The sequence below is a fragment of the Cladophialophora psammophila genome (genome assembly GCF_000585535.1).
Source record: "Cladophialophora psammophila CBS 110553 chromosome Unknown aczJe-supercont1.48, whole genome shotgun sequence".
NCBI classification, from domain to species: Eukaryota; Fungi; Ascomycota; class Eurotiomycetes; order Chaetothyriales; family Herpotrichiellaceae; genus Cladophialophora; species Cladophialophora psammophila.
This window is the reverse complement of record NW_006912969.1, coordinates 26,976-48,437: the sequence shown is the minus strand read 5'-3', so window position 1 is coordinate 48,437 and position 21,462 is coordinate 26,976. Positions and strand designations below refer to the sequence as shown.

The 21,462-nt window shown below is 50.3% G+C and overlaps 8 protein-coding genes across 8 annotated transcripts; 3 read left to right on the top strand and 5 right to left on the bottom strand.

Moving 5' to 3' along the window:
* Positions 1–1,010: 1,010 nt before the first annotated feature.
* On the bottom strand, positions 1,011–3,037 carry A1O5_13382 (uncharacterized protein; the record flags this gene model as incomplete). The annotated part of the gene is made up of 5 exons (XM_007753948.1): positions 1,011–1,740; positions 1,857–2,157; positions 2,265–2,430; positions 2,480–2,549; positions 2,604–3,037. The coding sequence occupies 5 exons, from the start codon at positions 3,035–3,037 to the stop codon at positions 1,011–1,013; spliced, it is 1,701 nt and encodes a 566-aa protein (XP_007752138.1).
* Positions 3,038–3,497: 460 nt separating this feature from the next.
* On the bottom strand, positions 3,498–5,260 carry A1O5_13381 (uncharacterized protein; the record flags this gene model as incomplete). The annotated part of the gene is made up of 2 exons (XM_007753947.1): positions 3,498–4,811; positions 5,129–5,260. The coding sequence occupies 2 exons, from the start codon at positions 5,258–5,260 to the stop codon at positions 3,498–3,500; spliced, it is 1,446 nt and encodes a 481-aa protein (XP_007752137.1).
* A 94-nt stretch (positions 5,261–5,354) lies between these two features.
* Positions 5,355–7,214, top strand: A1O5_13380 (uncharacterized protein; the record flags this gene model as incomplete). The annotated part of the gene is made up of 5 exons (XM_007753946.1): positions 5,355–5,376; positions 5,428–5,651; positions 5,701–6,668; positions 6,727–6,958; positions 7,014–7,214. 5 exons carry the CDS (start codon positions 5,355–5,357, stop codon positions 7,212–7,214), a joined length of 1,647 nt encoding a protein of 548 aa, XP_007752136.1.
* Positions 7,215–7,554: 340 nt separating this feature from the next.
* A1O5_13379 (uncharacterized protein) lies at positions 7,555–9,609 on the top strand (the record flags this gene model as incomplete). Its single annotated transcript, XM_007753945.1, has 6 exons — positions 7,555–7,823; positions 7,884–7,976; positions 8,044–8,251; positions 8,308–9,298; positions 9,361–9,425; positions 9,493–9,609. 6 exons carry the CDS (start codon positions 7,555–7,557, stop codon positions 9,607–9,609), a joined length of 1,743 nt encoding a protein of 580 aa, XP_007752135.1.
* A 2,282-nt stretch (positions 9,610–11,891) lies between these two features.
* On the bottom strand, positions 11,892–12,533 carry A1O5_13378 (uncharacterized protein; the record flags this gene model as incomplete). The annotated part of the gene is made up of 2 exons (XM_007753944.1): positions 11,892–12,043; positions 12,104–12,533. 2 exons carry the CDS (start codon positions 12,531–12,533, stop codon positions 11,892–11,894), a joined length of 582 nt encoding a protein of 193 aa, XP_007752134.1.
* A 2,135-nt stretch (positions 12,534–14,668) lies between these two features.
* A1O5_13377 (uncharacterized protein) lies at positions 14,669–16,453 on the top strand (the record flags this gene model as incomplete). Its single annotated transcript, XM_007753943.1, has 3 exons — positions 14,669–15,247; positions 15,303–15,606; positions 15,711–16,453. 3 exons carry the CDS (start codon positions 14,669–14,671, stop codon positions 16,451–16,453), a joined length of 1,626 nt encoding a protein of 541 aa, XP_007752133.1.
* Positions 16,454–17,375: 922 nt separating this feature from the next.
* Positions 17,376–19,004, bottom strand: A1O5_13376 (uncharacterized protein; the record flags this gene model as incomplete). The annotated part of the gene is made up of 1 exon (XM_007753942.1): positions 17,376–19,004. The coding sequence occupies one exon, from the start codon at positions 19,002–19,004 to the stop codon at positions 17,376–17,378; it is 1,629 nt and encodes a 542-aa protein (XP_007752132.1).
* A 762-nt stretch (positions 19,005–19,766) lies between these two features.
* Positions 19,767–20,430, bottom strand: A1O5_13375 (uncharacterized protein; the record flags this gene model as incomplete). Its single annotated transcript, XM_007753941.1, has 2 exons — positions 19,767–19,798; positions 19,833–20,430. The coding sequence occupies 2 exons, from the start codon at positions 20,428–20,430 to the stop codon at positions 19,767–19,769; spliced, it is 630 nt and encodes a 209-aa protein (XP_007752131.1).
* Between the last annotated feature and the right edge of the window lie 1,032 nt (positions 20,431–21,462).

Sequence of the window (21,462 nt, the reverse complement as noted above, 5' to 3'; positions counted from 1 at the left end):
ATAGGTCAAGCTTCATTCCTTCTAGCAACCCTTCTCCTACCCTGCAAAGTTTCAGCACTTCTGTCTTGTCAAACCAGAATTCCGCTTGCCAGTCATCTGACGCCGTCCACGGGCTTCAGAGAGACACCGGTTCCCCCGCAGTTAGAGGTTAGCCCTCTGCTGCAGGTAGAGATGTGGGGAGAAGTGCCAGTCCGCTGTCGCTGAAGACGAACTTGCAGGCGAGAGCGGCCATGATATGCCGTTCTAGATCGCAACCAATGTAACAATCATATTGAGGTAGAAGCAACTAGGGGCTGATTCGTGCCCGCCATTTCATTTTATAGAGTGCAGCCCCAGGGAGTCGTGGGGAGCGTTTTCGCCCCGGTAGACGGGGTAAGTGAACAAGTTATGTTAGTGGAATTTGCCACTTGGTTAGAATGACCCTGTGTCTTGGGTGCTTTCACCTGCAGACAGTCCCAGTTGCCCGCCTTCCTTGCGTGTTGTAAGCCGGATTCATGAGTTGGCCCCCTTGTTGACTGAGATCGCCCGGTTTCGTCAGCCAAACAATCACGTACAAACGGCCAAAGGGGCCTCTATGCCCCTTAACCATGATCACGTTCTCATTGTCGGTGCCGGTGCCGGTCTTGTTGGTCTAACTACGGCCGCCAACCTTGCTAGACTTAGCGTCGAAGTGGTTGTCGTGAAACGGGGCTCTGGATTGACCAGTCTGCAAGAGCAACATCATACCAAGCATGCCTACCAAGCATGCGTCCTAGCAGAGATTGTGGAAGCCGGCATCAGCGATGATGTCGGGAAGATGTCAGTCGTCAATGATGTGTTCTCTTTCTGGCTTCCCGACAGCACAAAGAAGAAGAGAGTAGTGTACGCCGCTAAAAAGAGAAGGCGACAGGCACGTTCCTGCTGGCCTCAGCTGCGGCCAGCTAGTTCTGATATTACCATCTGCGACTACCTGACTCGGTTGTTTCTGATGACAGTTGAAAACTACTTCATAACGATAAGTGGAGTCCAGTCTAGATAGCCCATTTGATGTGTGAAAAATCGATACCATCCTCTTGTGCCATCTCCCATGCTTTCCTGAGTAGTTGTGCGTGATCCTCGGACTTGGGCTTTATCTGGCATTGGAATGGCTTGGCCACGCTCGAACTCCCAGGTCGAAGACCAGTGGTCCCAAAGTCTACCGGGATGACTTTGCCTCTTTCATCAAGTGCGTGCGACACATTGAAGCCCCAAAGAAGTCTTGCGACGTTGATGAACAGGCTTCTTTCCGCGACATGTAGACCGGCACAGATTCTTCGTCCTCCACCATACGAAAGATGGTCTCTCTTGGTGCCGTCCGCCAATGCTGCAGCTTCTGCTGCACCGTACGGGTAATCCAGCCACCTCTCTGGCAGAAACGAATCGGGCTCTGGGTAATGCTGCTGATCAAAGTGAATGTACCACCAATTTGCTACGATGATACTGTTCTTGGGTATGAAGAAGCCATTATACCAGTCATCCTCGACATTGTAATGGTTGTTGCCAAATTTGTTGATAGGTCTGAGGCGAAGAGTCTCTTTGATCATGCCACGGATGTAAGGAAGGTCAGCTTCATCTTTGAAGGTCGGCGTGCGGTCTGGTCCAACTACACGGTCGACCTCTTCTTGTGCCTTTTCGACAGCTGACGGGTTCGACAGCATGAGACATATGCAGTTGTTGAGGGTAGCTGAAGTAGTCTCGCTGCCTGCTTCGATAAGACCCCCGCTACAACAACAGCCAAAATCAGCACCTAGGTGCGAAAGACTGTGCTGTCCGCACGAAAGGGGCTCAAAATGATTACAAAAGCCTTCAGAGAAGCGCTGGGGGTTGGATTAACTCACCATATCCAAGCAGCCTGGCCCTCAGTCAGACCGAGCTTTTCATAACTTGCCTGCAAAATCTTGCCAAAACAATGAGGCGCTATCCCTGCATCGACCTTCTCTTTGCATGCCTGCCAAAAGTCCATCCAAATGGCTTCATCCAAGTCATGAAACCGGGTGCCAATCTGCTTCCAGCTAGAGAAATAGTTGAAGATTGGATTAGCTGCCAAGGATGGGTATACATCAACCAGCCACTGCCCTGGTCTGCGGCATTGCACGAAACGGCCCAGCACCTCGAAGATGCGTCGGATCTCCGGACAGTCTCCTACACAGACGAAGTTTTCAAATGTCATGCGCAAACTCGAACATCATGATATGATTGCCAAAATCAAATGAAGAGCCATGGGAAACCTGTGTGTGGGTGCTTACATTGTGGGATACGCCACCCATAGGTGACTTGCATAATGACACTTGCCGAATATCGCCTGTTGTGCATGTAAAAATCTTGAGGATTGTCGAGCAGATCAACGCTCAGTTGTTTTGCTTCGTAGAGCTGGATCACGGAGTAGTCTTCTGCCATTTTCTGCGTCAAAACCTGAATCGCCAATTAAAAAGTGTTTGATTTGCTTGCGGAGAGTCCCCACCCTGTGAAAGATACTCCGTGAGCTTCGCCACATCTTGCCGTAGGGAGCGAACGTGATGCGTTTGCCACCACTTTTGGACGGTCAGTATAAGAAGACCCAAGCACGCGGGGAGCACAATGCCCACGTAGCGCATTGAAAGGCCATCGGCATCGGCTGCCGGCTAGAATAGATGGCAGATCGGCGGTCAAAAACCTCCTTCACGGCTTCTTTCGAGTTTAGCCAAATGAAATCAGTTGTCCCTGCTTTAGTTCGAAAGACCTCGCCATATGTTTCGCCCCAGGATCTCAATATCGGTGGTGTATTGTCCTTCTGTTGTATGAAGGTGTGGTTGATAATTGGCCACGCAGGAACATTTGGCGGCAAGTGCCGACGCCGCTTGTCATAGGTAGCAATCTTGTAGAGGATTGCGCCAACCACTAGAAGGAGTGCTAGGGAAGCATGCAGGCTTGTAACTGAAGCATGCACCCAGCGATTCACGATCGCCGTCGACGCCATGAAGAGGGAGAGACTCTGTTCTGCGCTGGTTCGAACTGGCTCAGCTTGGACTGTGATAACCATGTGTGTCGGGGAGTTAATGGTGGATCCAACTGGAGAACGAGTTTGGAGACCCCACAACCAGATAGCTTTCTGTGGAGTACTTTGAGTACTGCATGCACGGTATATATAGCTTGGGTTTCACCCTCTACAGGGATCTCAGGGCAAGCTCCACCAGCGAAATGACTCCTGTTACCGCCCTGCCAGAGACTAGTGAACCCCACATATCAGTTGTGTAATTGTAAGGATGGCAGAAAGTTCACTGCTGTGTGCGATCATAGCGGACATTACTTGGCTTTGTCTCTCGTTGACTCTGGCCCCCGAAGTCTTCTGCCAGGTTCTTAGATCTCATGGACAACAACGGAAAATAATGTTGGGGGTTTATATTTGCTCATACATAAATCACATCTGCTCGCCTGACAGACCTGAAGAAACACCTCGTAAAACCGGGCAGGTAACTGCTGGCTTATTCTGAAGCATGTTCTTAGCTGGCTTTGCCATTTTCTTGGGTCAATTTGGTGGCTCGTAACTTCACTATTGCAGACAATTCATCCCATCGTTCGTCAACCACCTTTTCGGCATCATTCCCCCATAAATAAAAGTTGGTTAATGACACCGCGTTCAGGTCGAACTCGTCCTTAAACGATTTGGTATCTCTGTCGTGTAGGCTGTGCCATCGCTCGCGTTGCTTGATGCCTGTGGATTGCGCATCGGCCACGTAATTGTGCCGAATCTCAAAGAAGACATTCAGTGCCAGAGGGACGTTGCCCTTGCCAGCCTTTGCCAGACACTTGGCAATGGTTGCGCCGTCTTCAACGGCCTGGCTAGCTCCTTGCACTGAAGTTGACAGAAATGGATGGGCTGCGTCGCCCATTAGACTGACCAGCCCCGTCTTTGACACCCACTGTGGCAAGCATGGGCGATAGATCAGTTTCCAGTCAATCACGTTCTCGAGAGGCATGAGTTCCCATACTCTGCGGAATGCTGGATCCCAATCATGCGTAAGTTTCAAAACATCTTTAATATCGCCCCGCTTGTTCCAGCCCTCTTCAATGTCCGCCTCGTCCTTGTGTGTTAAGACAGCATTGACCTCTTTGCCATTACGCAGGGTCGTGACGAAACCATGCATGTCCGGCGCAATAAATAAGCGGATCGCGTCATTGTCTAAAAACTTCTCAGCTAGGGCGTCACTCTTCAGCAGCTCCCCGTCCATGTACGCACGATACACTGCGTAGCCACTATGGATGGGTCGGTCCTCGTAGCCCAAGACAGCCTCTCGGCCCTTGCTCTTAAAACCATCTCCGCAAATGACAACATCTGATTCAATCTCTTCTCCGCTCTCGAGGATGATACTGGGTTTCGTGTTGTCGTACCTCGAAACGGTCGTGGCCATGTGGAGCTTGACTCCAATGTCGACAGCATAGCGGGATAGGATTTGGTGAAAGTCTCCACGATGCGCGATAAGGGCGGGATAGCCATATTTTTCCTTTGCATCTCCGTTTTGGCTGTCGAATCCCAGCATCTTTTCCGATGAATCAAAGTTGTAGATTTCAATCCCTGGCATATTGGTCGAGATCTTTTCGAGCTCATTGCCTACATCCCATCGGTGGAACAAGCGGGCAGAATTAGAACCAAAGCCAATCGAGTCGCCAATTCGCAGAAATTCTACCGCTTGGTCGTACACATCAACTTGGAAACCCTGAACTTTGCAGGCAATCGCGCAGGACAAGCCCCCAAAGCCGCCCCCCACGATTGTGACTTTGAGCGGCGTGGAATCGCCGTTCTGTGCTGTAGCATTCTACATTGTTCCGATGAGCGAGTCGCTAGTCAACATTGGACTGAGCAATACTAGACCAAAATCAAGTAGGAGTGCTAGACTTCTGCCTCCAAAGTTGTTTTGCCGGGGCTGTGGCGGTACTTGGTGGTTTTAGCTGCGATTGACTGTAAATAGTGTCCAATCCCCGGAGTCAGACTCTGCGTCCTGGAATATTTTCCATCTATGTTGGTAAGGCTCCATGGGGGATTTCCCGAACAGAGCTTCCAAGCATCGAGCCTCTCCCCACACGTGTGAAGCGATGTGGGGTTTCAGTGCGCAACCCAGTCTGGGGCGCTGACCCAGCTTCGTATTCCTCCACTCTGGACACCTTCACCAACGGCAACTCCCAGACTAGCAATTTCAGACTTTATTGAGCAGCTTCGCTGACGGGAAAACACCCTTGCATGGTATATAAGATGCAAGTCTGCCATCTAATGTCGTTGATCCCGGTTTACCACGTTTTGCCACTCTTTGCCGGATTTGTTCTCAGTCTTTGAGAGCCAGCCTTCAGTAAAATCGGCCGCCATGGGTTTCGGCATACTAGAAGGTGTGCAACGATATACCTTTCTGCTCACCCTGGTCTAACCTTGACTTGCAGACCACAAATTGCCCAACGTGCCAGGGACGGTGGTGCTCGACGATGAGGTAGCCCACGTAGAAGGCCTCTCAGGTCTCAAACATGCCAAAGGGAAAGGGCAACACGTCGTCCTAGTTCCACAACCGAGTGAAGACCCGAATGATCCTTTGAATTGGCCCTTGTGGAAAAAGGAGATGATTACCTGGATCTTATGCTTTGGAGCCATTCTGAACTGTGCCACCAATGTATGATATCCCTCACACGTTACGTGCCTCAGACTAGTAACTCTTGCAGGGCCCATTCCTCAATGCGTCCTATGTGGCCATTGCTGAAAGACTTCAGACTCCTCTTACGAGCGTGGTTGTCTTGTCAGGATACAATCTACTGGCTGCTGGTGCAACCGGACCTTTGTACTGCGCGCTCAGCCGAAGGTACGGTAAAAGGCCGTGTTTCCTCGCGTCGACTCTCTTCTGCATCATCGGAACGGCGATTGGCGAATCCAAAATCAGCTTCAACTACCTGCGCGCCGCACGGGTCATTCAAGGGTTTTCGACCAGCGCCTTTGAATCGTTGACCGTCTCCGCCATCGGCGATATGTATTTTGTCCATCAACGAGGCCTGCGTGTTTCTATTTTGACCTTCAATCTGTACGCTGCCTCAGGCCTTGCTTCAATCATCTGCGGTCAAGTCTTTGACAGGCTAGGCTGGCTATGGCTGTTTCATCTTTTCCAGATCTTCGTCATCATCCAGTTCGTCTTGATGTTCTTTTTCTGTCCCGAAACTTCGTACATTAGGGATCATCTCTACGATATCGACAATCAACAAGAGGAGAAATTGGATGAGCTCTTGCATTTGGAAGAGATTACCCGGGTAGACGACAAGACTGTGCAACGAACGATCTCAAGGGAAAGTCAAACGCCGAGTATTCCTCGGAAGAAAACCTTTGTTCAGGAGCTGGCGATCTACACCAGAGTATATTCGAGGGACAACTTGCTCAAGCTCATCTTTGGGCCATGGTTGGCATTGCTAAACCCAGGAGCTTGCTACAGCATTGTCTGTGCTGGTATTCTAAGCTCATTCTATGTTGGCGCCTCAATATTTGCTGCGTTGGTCTTTTCCGGTCCGCCCTGGTTGTACAACGTCTCTCAGGTTGCGTATATCGGAACTGGCCCATTTGTGGGAGGCATGATTGGCTCCATCATCATGACACTTGTGTTTGACCGGGCGTCAACGTGGATGGCAAGGCTCAACAATGGCGTCTAGTATGTTCGGTTTCCGATGGCCCTCTCCCCTTAAGAGGTTCTGCTGACCATCGCAAAGCGAACCCGAATTCAGACTTGTATTCATGCTGCCAACCATGATCATTTACGCAGTCGGAACCTTCCTCTACGGCCATTTTATGAATATCGGGGCTGCAGGCCCTCTCTGCTCCTTCTTTTGGGGCGTCATGCAGTGCGGTATAGTCTTTGGCCTCTGTTCAACGACTTCGTATGCTCTGGATGCCTTCCGTGAAGACTCTAATGAGATATTCATTCTTGCGATGCTGTTCAAGGTATGTCTACCCTGATCCATGGATATCCAGTACCACAAGGCTGAACTTGAGTTAGAACTTTCTTTTCTACGGATATAGCTACTTTGTCAATAATTGGGTAGTAGAGAAAGGTATTTCGCAGGTCATGAACGTGTTTGGTGGCGTCGGTGTCTTCTTCTGTCTCTTGGCTATTGTCTTCTACGCCTTTGGTAAGAGGTTGCGTTCTTGGTGGTCTCGTCACAATCTCTTCCGAATGTTCAACATGCATGGAGAGTGAGGAGGCGGTGTGGCTAGAGCTTGAGCCCTGCTGTCGGTGTGATCAGCTCTTAGAGTTGGGATCCAGCGGGGGTGTGGGGGATATCTGGCAATTTTGGGGAAGGACCCCCCCACTAGTGACCCCACATATTGTACCAGGGTTAGGCTCATGAAGAACGAGGTGGTCTATTTCTGAGCAAGGGTGGGGTAATTAACTACTCTGGTTCCACCCCAGTGAGAATGGATGTGAAAGACTAGAAAACTAGCCAGGCAGCCCGAAGTGCTCCCCTGCTTCCATTCCAACTTTTGACTTGGCCTTGGACAGTGTGCAGTAGTTGAAGACGGCGTAAGGGACCACCATCATGGATACGCCAAAAGAACAAATATTCTACTCTGACCCGGAAATCCAGTTGAAGCACTCCGACTTGTTTCGCAAATCAACAAGACTGGAACTGCTGGAGGTTTTGCCTCCGAAAGTGAACAAGCAGGACTTTGGTCGAGCCTTGTCTGCATTCCGAGACATTCTCGGGCATGATGCGGTGCACACTGGTGCTGCCTTGATTGACTACATCGATCCATTCGAGCTGTGGGAGGATTCAGATCAGCGCCATGTGCCGAGTGCGGCGATCTGGTGAGGAAAGAATTACGGTATCCGGCTGAGAAGGAAGCGACACTGACTTCCCAATTCAAGTCCTCGTTCAGTCAAGGACATCCAGGGGATTCTCAAGATCGCCAATCAATATAAGATACCGCTATGGACCATTTCGCGTGGGAAGAACCTTGGGTAAGACCATGAATATTTTCCCCTCCGGCCCTCAATCAAACGTCCGGCTTGCTGACAACAATGTCAGTTACGGCGGGCCATCCCCACGCCTTTCAGGCTCCGTGGTACTGGACCTCCACAACATGCAGAAGATCATCGAAGTCAATGACCAACTGGCGTACTGTGTTGTTGAGCCCGGTGTTACTTTCTTCGACTTGTACCACCATTGTCGGAGACATAAATTGAAAGTGTGGCCTAGCGCTCCATCATTAGGCTGGGGGAGTGTCACTGGCAATGTAAGGACTCAGTGCATTCCCTTTCATGACGTTTATGACTGACGTCGGGTTAACAGGCATTGGATCGTGGATTTGGGTACACTAGACACGGCGACCACCACAACCAGATCTGCGGCATGGAAGTTGTCTTGCCTAATGGGGAGCTGATCCGGACCGGTCAATTCGCCATTTCAAATGCTGCAGCAGCGCATCTGTCCAAATCCAACTTCGGGCCGTCAATCGACGGACTCTTCTTGCAAAGCAACCTGGGAGTGGTCACCAAGATAGGCCTGTGGATGACACCACAGCCGCAGGCATTTATGTCTTGCTCGTTGGAAGTAGACGAGGACAAGGACATTGCCACCATGGTTGACGCATTGAGCGAGTTAAAAAGGCAAGACGTGATTCAGAACTCGCCCATCGTACGCAACATTGTAGCATGGTCAAGCTCGGCAGGTCCGCGAAAGAGCTATTACAAGGGAGCCGGAGCGATGCCACCAGACGTCCTTAAGCAGGTACAGAAGACGTTAAGGACGGGTTACTGGATGTGCAAGTTTGCCTTCTACGGCCCCAAGAACCTCGTGGAGGAGCGATTCAAGGCTACGCAATCAGTGGTTGAACAGCGCGCCCCGACGGCGAGACTCAATGGCGACCTCCACGTTGGAAAGAACGGCGAGGGCGTTGATGCTGCTGCCCTTCCCGCGGCCCAGGGCGGTGGCGGCATGGCAGGCGTGCCTGACCTGTGGACTCTGGGAGTCTGGAACTACAGGGCCGCTGATAATCCGTCCGGCATTGGAGGACACTGTGACTTTTCGCCCACTCTGCCAGCGAATGGTCGTGAAGTGGTTGATTGGTACCTAGCTGCCAAGGCTATCACGACCGCGGAAGGGTTCGACGCGTATGTCGGTGGCGCTTTATACGAGCGGACATTCGTTATGATCCACATGTTTCTGTACGACAAGACGGACCCCAGTCATCGCGACAGGCTTGACCGGGTGATGGAAAAATTGTTCCAGGAGGCCAAGAGAAGAGGCCTAAGCAAATATCGATCACACCTGAATCATATGGGTACGTAATCCCCTGCTGTAAGTCGCCAGGGGACCAAGCCAGAGATACTCACCATTGAACAGACCGCGTTCAAGACATGTACGACTTTAACAACTATGCCTATCGGAGGTTCGTTGAAAATCTGAAGGTAAGATCATCGAGCTCGGGGTACACGCCCTCGCTGGAAGGCGCTTTGCTTAAATTGTTTTTGATAGGACCAACTCGACACGAATGGCATTCTTTCACCAGGAAAGAATGGTATTTGGCCAGAGCACTTGAGAGTACTTGGATATGGTAAAGATAAGGACCCAAAAGTCGCGGTCAAACTGTAGAAAAGATGAAGGTCAAACTGTGAAGGTGATTGTTCTCGGGATCCGGTCGCCGAAGAGTCTAGTGGAATATGCCTGCCAGAAAATAGGGAAGCCATTGTGTGAAACGAGGTTATTTTCAATCTCCACTTATTGAATATGGCGAGACGAGGCTAGAATTTGTACCTGTCGTCCGCCCTTGCCAGGGAACCTGGCCTTGCTATTTATTTGGCCGTGCGCCAAACCTGACAATAAGGATAGGCACTGAAGGTTTGTGCGTTGCCAGATTTCAATAGTCATCAAGCTCCTCTGTCTTCTACCGGCAGTCCTCCGAAGCTGGAGATGTTTGTGCCTTGTCTTGTGGCAGCCGAGGGGGCACGCATTCGGTAGACGCCCATTCCTTCCCGTTCCCCAAACGCCAGTAGCGACTTCCCAATTAGGTGCGATCCTCACCTTCCCATAAATCCAGGACAGATCAGACCTCTTTCCCGAGCTTACCACAGTTGAGTGGATCTTATCGGATATACTTTCCTAACCCTATCTTTGCGGCTGCTCATGTGCGATCGGTTGTAAGACATTGTAGGCAGCCTTGCTTCACCATAGAGAACTTGAGTCCTTGACCAGACTTGTCGGCTGGAAGATGAGCAGGCTGCACACTCGTTCTGAGCTTTGACTTGGCTGTGTGCCTGAATGGTCGCTCCCATTCTCGATAAGAGCGACTGCATAGTCATGACGTGGTTTCGATCTATGCCACGATGACAAGCTAAGTTGATCCTATGGCAATTTGCCTTCATTGCGATCGACTGAGTTGACGATACATATTATCAAGGTGGCCCCTCATGATTGAGGCAACTGGAAAGGTCGAATCAGCATCCGATGTTTACGTGCTTGAGGACGGAAGAGAGAGCCTAGAAAAGACTTACAACTCCACACCCAAGGAAGAATGAGAAGTCGATAACATGTAAGCGCAATCAGGCAAGTATCCGCTCCCGCATCGCGCCCGATATTCTGATCACGGAGTTCATCCGCGATGTCGTGGATCATGTCGTGCAGTTTCTTTTCATCGTCCATACCAGCAGCCGCTCCGCCTATGCCAGTCCTAGCCTCATCGTCCCATGTCCGTATCCACCAGGCAAGTATCAGTGCTGGAAAGCACACCAGGAAAGTCAGCATCAAGTTAACACGGACAGTTGGAGAACGTGGGATTCTTCGGGGGGTAGGTCCATCTTACCTCCTTCATATGCAGTAACAAGCGTTTGAGCACCGAATTCCAAGGCTGCCGTTTTCTGGAGATGCGCAATGCCAAGTTTGGCTCGCACAAACCACGAATGAGCAGCATACTGTACTGCCTTTAGTGTCAACTCTCGTGATCGCGGCCGAGGCAGCAATGAATTCCGACCATTACTCCGGGCGAAGGCTTTCAAGGCACGTAGCTCAGGGCTCAGATATAAATGGTAGTAAGACGATCCTAGTAAAGCAAGGCAATCAACAAGAAGAGGATCACCATGTTTGGTTGGCACCCTTGCAGCTTGTGGGTGGCGTCGCCAGGACAGCTCCCAGGATTCGAGGCATTTTTCCATTTGGGCCATGAAACTTGCGTCCAGCTCCTTATGGAGACCGAGCGAGAGGCGCTCATGGTTGCAGATGTCACCCAAAATCGACCCAACGATGACAAGTAAGCCAAACGCACTGATTCTTGTTGGGAAAACTTCGCAGGCAGATACGGATCTGATGATCGAATGTATCCCTACCTGCTGATGTTCCAGATTTACAGCTGCCAAAGCGCCCCATTCAACGCTTGATTTTGCTCTCCACAGCCCTTCGTCGGAAGGGATAGGCACTTCACACTCGGAGGGATAGGCGCCGATAGAGGCAGTGGGCTGAAAAGAAAGAAGGACTCCGCTGAGGACGTGTATCCAACCAGCAAGCCTGAAGACACATGAACAGAACAAAGTTAGATGTCGTCCCATTACTTAAGACAGGAAATTGGGTGCTAGACCAACCGACTACAAGTTTCTGACGTAATCCAAGAGGACCAGTCTGCGGTCGATCGGCGTTGCTGAGGACTGAATGTATCGATATATTCTCGCAAAATCTAACCATAACGTTAGCGCAAAATAGTGGTGCCGGAGAAGATTAAGCGGAATGATGGGCTGAGATACCGAGTTTGCGGACGTGATGTGTTTCTCCGCACGGCGAAAATAGGCTGCATTGTCACTGTAGCCGCCAAACTGCGCGCACAGAAGCAAAGCCTGTATGATTCCGATGTCTGGTGTTTGCGCAAAGCCCGTCTCATTCCCTTCAACCTAACACATGTTAGTCGGAGTCCGTGGGTGCACCAAAGTCGGAGGGTATACATTGTACAGCAATTTGCTGCAGGCTTCATAGGCTAAAACAGCAAATTCGCGCTCGGAGACATGGAGACCGCCGATGGCGAGCATAGCCAGGACTAGAGCAGCTAGATAATCGTTGTCAGTACATCAAAATAGTGGTGGACTAGAGCTTCAGCTACACGTACGATGACTCTTTTGAACATCAAAGGATGCACGGTGAACGATGGGTGCATGAGGGTCAAAGTACTCGAAATATGCACTGAGCAGCCGTGTCATCCGTATTCGTGAGGGAAATATAAAATTCGAGATAAGGCCATAATTATCGATATCCAGGGTGTTCTTTTCGAAAGTGTTGACGTCTTCCTGAGGCAGTCGAAGCACTCTACCGCCGACATTCTGGGCTTGCTGATGGCTCTGTTGATTACACTCTTCTGGCGAAGGCGTAACTTGTCTAGTGCAACTGAGTAGAATCTGTCGTGGACCCGACGGCGTATTATCCTCACCGTTCGCATAGTGCCCCTGATGAAGAGGAGGTATGAGTTTGTTAGTGTCGTAATGGAAATCTGGAAATAGAGAGTCCTCCAGAAACATTAGATCATCCACGTTGAGGTCCATAGTATCTATGTTGACTATATCTCTGGTCATATTCCACGTCGTGGGCTGAGATAATCCGTTTGAGGCAAAATGAGTTGCGGCGTCGTTCGCAGCGTCCGGTTGCTGGGGGAAGGATTCAGATACTGCACTCGAGGGAATCACGGAATTGGAGCCTGTCTGATTGAAAATGGCCGGCGGAGGAAGTGCGGTTGAGAGCACGTTGGCTGGTGAGGTGGGTTGGACGTTGCCGAGATCCGTCATGGAGGTCGATGACGGAGAAATCATAACATTGTTAAATGGGACAGCTGGCGTCTGGACAGTCTGTCAGAAAGGTCTGACGGTTTTGCGGATAACAGAAAGACTTACCCTTAGCAGCGTTTGAACGAGAGGATCGTTTGGGCGGATAGAAGGAAGGCAAGGTTGGTCCCTGGCGTCAGCGCGTCAATATGCATGAGTCTGCTCCCTGAGGAACACTAGACTCACGGACAACGGTTCACTTGAACGGTGTTTGCGAGTCCGGTACTGGAACCATGCACAACTCTGATGAAGAGCTTAGTCTAGTTCGAGCCTTGAGATTGGGTACGCACGATGAAGGGCCTGGCTGTGCGCCGGTGCTACTGAAAATGTCGTTCGCCCCACGATTGGGAGGCTCTTCGCTCTCTCGTTCAGCGATGGTTTGCTGAGTGGCGGCGATGAGACGTAGATGCGCTAGGCACTTCTTTTTGTGTCGTTGAAGGACATCGGCCCTGCCGAAACTGGAACCGCATGCCGTGCATCCATGTGGTTTCTTATTCTCGTCTTCTGCCAGTCAGAACACGGATTACAACATCAGAAGGATTCTTCGTGGTGCAGACACACGGGACATGACATGGCGGTGTAAATGTTCAGTGCGAATGAAGCCCTTGCCACAGTAGTGACAGGTACAAGATCGATCTCTTGAATCTTGCGAGCTGGCACCTGCGAAAGTCAACGGGTGATTTCCAGTAATATTTTTTTTTTGGCGGTGACTCACTGCTTCGGGTCATTGTTGGAGGGGTTTCTCTGCTGGGATGATCGACTTTTTCTTACCGACGGCCGCAAGCGAAGAGATGATGCATCCATAACAGACGGTGTCCGTTTTGTTGTCACGCAACTGATGCGAGTTCTGCGTTGCCGTCCTTACTATGCTGCATCTCTAGCCTAACGCAGAGAGATCGTTGAGGTTGGATTAAGATGTGCGGTGGCCTGGGGACTCCTAAGGTCCAGTGGAGGTCACTAGGCAGGCCGAAACCTGAGGATGTCAAGCTCCGGAATTACCCCAGGGGGGACGCCGGAATCCGCCAGATGCACTACTTGGTAGAGGTTGGCCAGGAGACACACTCGTAATTGAAGGAGCCTGCATGACCGGCTAATCAGCTAACACTATTCGAATAACCCCGGCTCTTCTTGGGCCGACTGTCAGGAGGAGGTCCTCAGCCCCTCAGGGAACGCCCAAAAAGACCAAGAATCCTGTCATTCTATGATAGAGCCGTGGAGCTCTTTGCTATATACTTGTCACGAGGCCCCGTTCACAACACCAACAACGCAGTCGACTGGATTAACATACTCAAAAGAGAGAAGGATAAAAAGTAATCCCTGAAATGCCGGTGATGCAGATTTCGATGTGGCGGGTGGTGAGTTGCTGGCTGGGCGGCACAATGGGCAGGGCAAGCTGGGAGCCCCCTAGCCGCACTTTGGCGACATTTTCAATCTTGAAAAACTCTCTCCGCGCATGCCCTGCCTGCGGGGTGCTAGGCTACTGTAACTGAACTACTGGGTACGGGTGGCTCATCCCTTTTACGGAGTAATCCCCGCACTGCACTAACCCGCTTACAGTACCCTCGCCAGTGGGATTCGGGGTGGAACCAAATTCGGCTACTTCCGAAGTTAACGACTGTGCCTCACTTTGTGGGGTAAGACCCAAAGCGCGAGACATGAACACAGACGCTATCACGCCGCCCACTATGAATGTATGTAATAGGGCATTTTCGCCAAGTTCAGACCGATTTGTTCTGCGAACGAGCTTACTTGGAGCCCTTCGTACCGCAATTCACCGTTCAAACCAACTTTGAGGTTTGAGTAGACTTTCCTTGTCAGCAATAACTACACTGCAAATAAGCCAACCATCCGCCCCAGCAATGTATCTGCATCACCTATCGCAGCTGTTGATTTTATCTGTCATTGTGCTGGGAGTCTCGTCGTGGCTCAGAAAGCGACCGCCACGGGGATTCCGTAAGGTTCCTGGGCCTCGGGGCCTTCCTTTCGTGGGAAACTTATTGCAACTTTCATCGCAACCACAGCGAGAGATCAACGTCTGGGCCAGGCAGTATGGGGAACTCTTCCGTCTTAATCTGGGCTGGGATACATGGGTCTTCATCAGCAGCCCAGAAGCGCATAAAGAGATTCTCGAAAGTCAATCGGGCATCACCTCGGGCAGGCCTCCTCGGCCAGTGTCCTCTGATGTAGTGTCTGGTGGGCTTCGGCTAGTCCTGATGAGCTATACGCTTCGTTGGCGCAAACTTCGCGCGACCGTTCACAAATTGCTAACGCCCAAGGCTTCGGGTGTTTTCAAACCAAGCCAGGAATTCGAAGCAAAACAGCTCCTGTATGACCTGCTTGTCAACAACAAGAATCTGGAGGAATTTTATATGCATGTCCGACGATACACTACATCTGTAGTGATGACATCAACGTATGGGAAACGAGTTCCAACATGGGTAGGTGGAAGGCCAATAATATTGGAAATCCTCAGCCTAACCTTCCTACAATTAGGATCGCGAGGATTATATTGAAGTGTACGCCGAAATGGACGACTTTTCACGTTCCCTAGTACCTGGAGAATTTATAGCAGATTTGTTTCCTCCTTTAGCAAGACTCCCCACATGGCTACAGTGGTGGCGAGAGCGGGCGCTTGAATATCACCGTCGTCAAGCACACATATGGCTCAAGCACTGGAGAAACCTTCGACAGCAGATCGCAGAGAAACGAGCACCGGAGTGCTTTGTGAAGCAATACATCGAATCAGAACAGAAGAAGGAAGATTTCTCTGAAATGCAGGGTGCTTTTGTCGCTGGCAGTGAGTCTCTATCGTTCCTGTGTCTCGTTTTCTTTATCGTACCATACGTCGCAAACACAGTCCGCGGAAATAAGTCCGACGAGAACGCTGACAATCAATCACAGCAATGATCGAAGCAGGCTCCGACACAACTTCTGCCACTTTGAACAGCTGTATTAAGTATCTCGCCATGTCGCCAGCAGTCCAGCAGCGCGCAAACGAGGAGTTATCCGCCGTCATTGGGGACCATCGATTTCCTACATTCAACGATGAGGCCCAGCTCCCCTACGTCCGAGCCATAGTCAAGGAGATTCCAAGAATGAGACCCATAACTCGCTTCGGTACACCACATTACACCACGGCAGATGTGAAGTACAAGGACTTCTTTATTCCGAAGAACACCGTCCTATCAGTGGCGACCTATGCTCTACACTTCGATCCTGACCGATACGACGAACCCTTTGTTTTCAAGCCAGAACGATATCTCGGCCACCCTCTAAAGGCCGGTGTTTATGCAGCAATGGCCGACCCGTATGCGCGCGATCATTTCAACTTCGGATCTGGCCGCCGCATTTGTCCGGGAATGCATCTTGCCGAAAATAGTCTTTTTATAACTATCGCCAAAATTCTATGGGCATTCCAAATAGCTCCACCACTGGATGCAGATGGTAAGGAAGAAGCGATGGATCTGTCTCCTGAGTCGGATGAACCCGGCATGATAACATCCTTCAAGAAGTATAAGGTGCGGTTTCTTCCGAGAAATGAGCAGAGGAAGCAGACGCTACTGAAGGAATGGGAAACTGCCGTCTCGGACGGGTTCTACTTGGGCAAGGTGAAAGTCGACATCAACGGTATGGTTGTTGCTTGACAGACACCAGCAATAGGTCGAACGCACATTTGGAAGCATTGATGTGGTTGGGGCTGGGAGCAAGAAACAAAATCAAAGGATTCCTTGTCCGGAGCAATGGTTTTCTCGCTTACGATGATGAAGTGCGTTGTGCAAAGATACCATTGATACTGATCTCACCTGCAAGTTGCGCTGTATCGGGGTCCACGGTCCGGTTATTCCAGATACATAGCCGCACATTAGTACAGACCCTTTATGAAGATACCAGACGCGCTAGAGTTTGTCTTGTGTTACGTCAACAATCTTTCGGCGAAGAGGGTGCAACTTTTGACGATCCTCTTATCAATCCTGTTACAGGAACTCTAATCCTGTCAATTAACACCGTCTCTGACAGAGATTGCTGTCATTGCAACAGGCTGGAAAAAGTGGCAGGCTTCAGGAGAACTCCTCTGTTTACAGGCTAATCTCTATATATAACAATGAATCTTCTTGTTGGACTAGCCCGATTGGGTTATTTCCAGGATCTCTTGGCACTGCGGCACCAGCTAGTATTTAAACTCTCTACCGTCATAGATAGAACTTCTCTTCCTTTCTAACCGATCAACTATTGACTTCTAGATTGGCCCAACACTTCTTAGGGAGAAAACAGACATGGACACTCTTACATCTGTTATGTTAAGGGGTTTGATTTGGAAATTGATTCTCATAGGTCTCAGTCACGGAGCTGAGGACCGTGCAACCTCTGGAGAATCTAAGAATTCGTAATAACCTATACTAGAAGCTAGGAACAACTGACCGGCGAATATTTTCGGGGGATTTCGAGGTCCCAAATGCCGAGGGCAGCAGGCTGGTGAGACTAAATAAGAGTGCCTACACACCTCAAAAGCACGAGAAATGGCCTAGGGCTCTTGCATCGTTGGGCTGGTCAAAATCGATCTATTCGTCAAGCCAAATCCAACTTCTGGGCTTTGACGAGCAGCTCCTTGGGGTTACTGTTGAACCTCTCAATGGTTACCATCTCTTCATCTGGGCGAGCCAATTGCCACTCGAAAGACATGATCAGCGCGGCAATGACGATGCTCAGCTCCATGTATGCTAAATTACGGCCAATGCACGCCCTGGATCCCAGGCTGAATGGAAGAACATAGTCTTTGAGGTTTCTGTGCTCCTCGTCTGATGTGTGGAATGATAAGTCGATCTCGTTCGGCAGCCAGCGTTCGGGGATGAACTCTCTAGCATTCCTGAATAGTGCTTCGTTCAGATGCAAGGAATAGAGAGGGGCACTGACTGTAGTGCCGGGATAGATATCATGACCCGAGATGACTACACCCTGCTCGATGACTTTGCGAGGAAGGCCGAAACCCAGTGGTGAACGGACGCGGAACGACTCGTCTAAACAAGCCCGGAGGTATTTGATGCCTTGGAGGTCTGCGTAGCTGGCCACGGGGCGCTTTGAGAGCGGCAACGCCTGTAACAACTCCCTGCGCAGTTTCCTTTGCTTTTCAGGTTGGCGGGCGAGCTGGTACATGCAGTTGGTGAGTGAGGTCTGGGTGGTATCGTTTCCGGCGTCCAGCATTGTCGTGCACTCGGCAAGGACCTCGTCAAATGTCATGGGCACTGGCCTTTTCTCGCTAGCCTCGAGTGGGAGAGAACTGAAAAGGTCTGGCTCCGCAGGTCGTGACCGCAGTCTTTCGTTAACCAGATATCTTGCCATACCACTGAAATGGTCCCCGGCGAGCTGTCCGTGGCTGTACTTCAAAATCTGACGTCCTAGTTTGTACCAACGCTCTGGTAGATGTGCTAACCAGGCATTGAAGTGGACGGCGGAATGGTAGGTGTTCATGGCGTTCACCTGGGTAATGGAGCCTGAAGCCGACTGTGTCGGGCACTTATCATTTCCTCTATCCAGGAAACCGTATTCATTGGACCAAAACATCGACGTGATGGCGTCAAAGGAAGCCATGTTCAGCCATGGACGGAGATCAAATACCCCGTCAACGCACCGGTAGTTGTCGTCATCACTAATGGGCTGGCCTTGGGACTTGGCTGTAATGTTCCTGCAAAGCTTCTCCACAACACGCATGACTCGTGGCTCCATTGCCGTAATGTGTTGAGCAGCGAAAACGTACGAGAGATTCCGTCTCTTTGTAGCGTGCTCTAGTTTGCTTGCCGTTTGAGCCATCGAGGGATTTCCCGCAGCGATGGTTTCATAGAAGTCGTCCTTGGCGATCTTGCTTCCGTAATTGTAGATCTCTTTGAAAGCTTGGGGACTGGCGAAAGAGATGTGGTTTGACGAAATCCGCACAACAGGGCCCAGTTTGCGATGGGCCTCGTCAACAGCTGCGTATCTTCTGCCACGGGAGCTGTGGTACATGAGCCAAAACGGCGTGAGGGCAACAATTGATGGCGTAGGAAACCGCCGAAGCTTCCGGGGATCTGACAACCACTGTATCAAGAACCATATTGGCAAACCGAGCGCAAAGGCTACTAGCGCTGTGAGGACCAGTACTTCATGGTGATTATTAGCATGAGCATGACACAGTGGGGCAACAAACATACCAACACCGTGCATTGTCTTCAAGTCCTGACAATGTGGCCTATTCTCTTCCTAACTCAGTATGACTCGCAGTAGAAAGGCTGTGAGAGCGTATATAAAAATGTTTGTTCTTGAAGTCAATTACCAACGCAGAAGGAGTGGGAGATGGAATACTTGAATGACGTACAAGCAGCTTCATTTAAGTCACATATTGTTTGATTGTAAAGGCAAGACTGAAGTGTGGCACACCTCCAGACCTGTGGAACTTTCGGTCAATTTCTTAAGATGGTAATTTTCGACGGATTAGCGCACCCGCGGAGACTGTGTCTGTGAGGGGCGGTGTGTGCCCCGAACGCCGGAATATACCAAGCATGGGTTGTTGGTCGTGAGTGCTTGTAGTGTAATCCACAAATGGGTGGCTCATGAGTGAGATATTGTTTGGATGGGCGCATCTGCCCACTTCAACCGCATCCCACCCCATATTTGCTGCAGACGCTCGATACATGTTCTGTTAGGCCACTTGGATGCATGCATTGTCCGTTCTAGCCAATCGATAAGCTGTCTCTGCTCCTGCTTACCAGTAAAAAATTGTCCGCACCACGATACCAAATGGCTTCCATTGATTTGTGAGCCGACTTCTTTAGCGGCCAGACAAATACCACACAGCTTCCTCGTCGGTCCTAGAATTTGATTCTCGGTATATCGATTCAACTCCAGAATGTTAGTGCTCTCATGCACCTGAAGCCCTTCCAGAGCCAAGATGATCTTTGCGGTATAGTAATGCTGCCATGCCACCTCTTAATGATCATCGGTATCAGCATTTTTGAGAACTAAAGATACAGTTTACAAGGGCTGTATGCTTACCGTGCCATGTGCTTAGAAAATGGATCGCTGGAAAAGGACCCGACTTGCCCTCCCGGAAACACCAAGGGCGGAACGTCGCTGGGACCTTGCTCGCCCATAGATTGATCGCTTTCCTCAACTCTGCCGCATCTGGAACTGTCTGGGTCTTTGTATGTTTGCCAAAAGCAAAATTACACACTAGTGCCAAGATGTAGGTAATTCGATTAGTCCAAACCTCCTCAGAGGCTGGAAGAAACGCGGATTCTTTTTCAATCAGGTCCAAATCGAATTGGCACTTTTCCTCGTTAAGAAAGCATAGTCGGAGGCTTTCTCGAAGATATATCCAAAATGATGTCCCCGCAAGATCGGTGTCGTGCACCGACCATTTGCGTATGGATCCTCGCAAAGTGAATAATGAAGAAGCGCCGGCAAGGTGATGACGCACATCTTTATCAATCTCGCAAAATTGTTCTGACATGCGAAGAATGACTACTGTGGCCAATAGGTTTGAGTCATATTCCGGGTTAGGTGACGATGAGAGTGAATCAATTAGAATGTGGATGACTTTGCTGTGGTACTGTTCCTTGGTCGTCTCGTCAAGCTCTTTATTCGCGTTCATGATATTTGAGGCGTAGGAAAGACATGCATAGTATAGCACTGGGCTCGTCACCGCCTGTCTCGGAACAGTTTGACTGAGATGACGCTCTGCAGTGACAATATCAAGCTAAGCACACCTATTAGTGATCGACAACTGCGATTCGGTAAGCTGCAGGGAACGATCTTGCTCAAAACTTACCCAGACCCCCGCATAACTTTTGTAAAATTGGAAAAGAGAGCATTCCGTGTCACTGGCATTGACATCTTGTGTCTCACTGCTCGGTTCGACTGTTAACTGGAAGTGGTCTCCTGCTGGTGGCAGCTCATGCCTAAAGAATGTTGAAGGACTATTGTCCACCGTCCCTGAAGTTGGGCTCTCACAGGGGTCTGGCGCAGGGACATGGTCAGGGTTAGATTCAACAATTGTTCCAGGGCCTTGTGCAGTTTGAATTCCATCAACGAAGCTCTCTGAAGGCCAGGATCCTGAACCATTTGCTGGGTAATACGTTAGTCTCAAATGAGACGTGTGGCGTGAGGAATGAGAAGCGAAGGGATACTGAGTGTGGGCGAGATCCCGACGCTGCCGCTTAGGACTTACCATGACTGACTGAGAGCAGATTGTAGTGTCTCTCAGAGTGGCTTCGTCCGCTTCTCGCATTAGAATATTTACTATGTCTTAATTTCAGACTACCATAGGTACATGTCCTTGGAGCTTTGGAGTTGGCACAGTTGGCGCAGCTAGGAACCGCATGATCGCCTAGGAGGTGCGGTGTTAGAACTCGAAAATCTCCCAGGGATTAGTACTCGGTAGTGGGGGTGCAGATGAAGGCAATGGCGAGAATGAGTGTACACTTGCATCGTAGATGTCGCTCACGGCAGGCGACACTGAGGTAGTCAGTTGTATTTTTCTCTCATTCATTGCAGCACAACAGTTCCTTACCAACCAGTCCGGCGAGGTTTCGGCATAGATCTCCCATCCGCGTCGAAATTTACTGTGATGAGTTATTTTTGCCGCACGGATCGATCTATTGAGAGACGGGAAAGGATCGTTTTA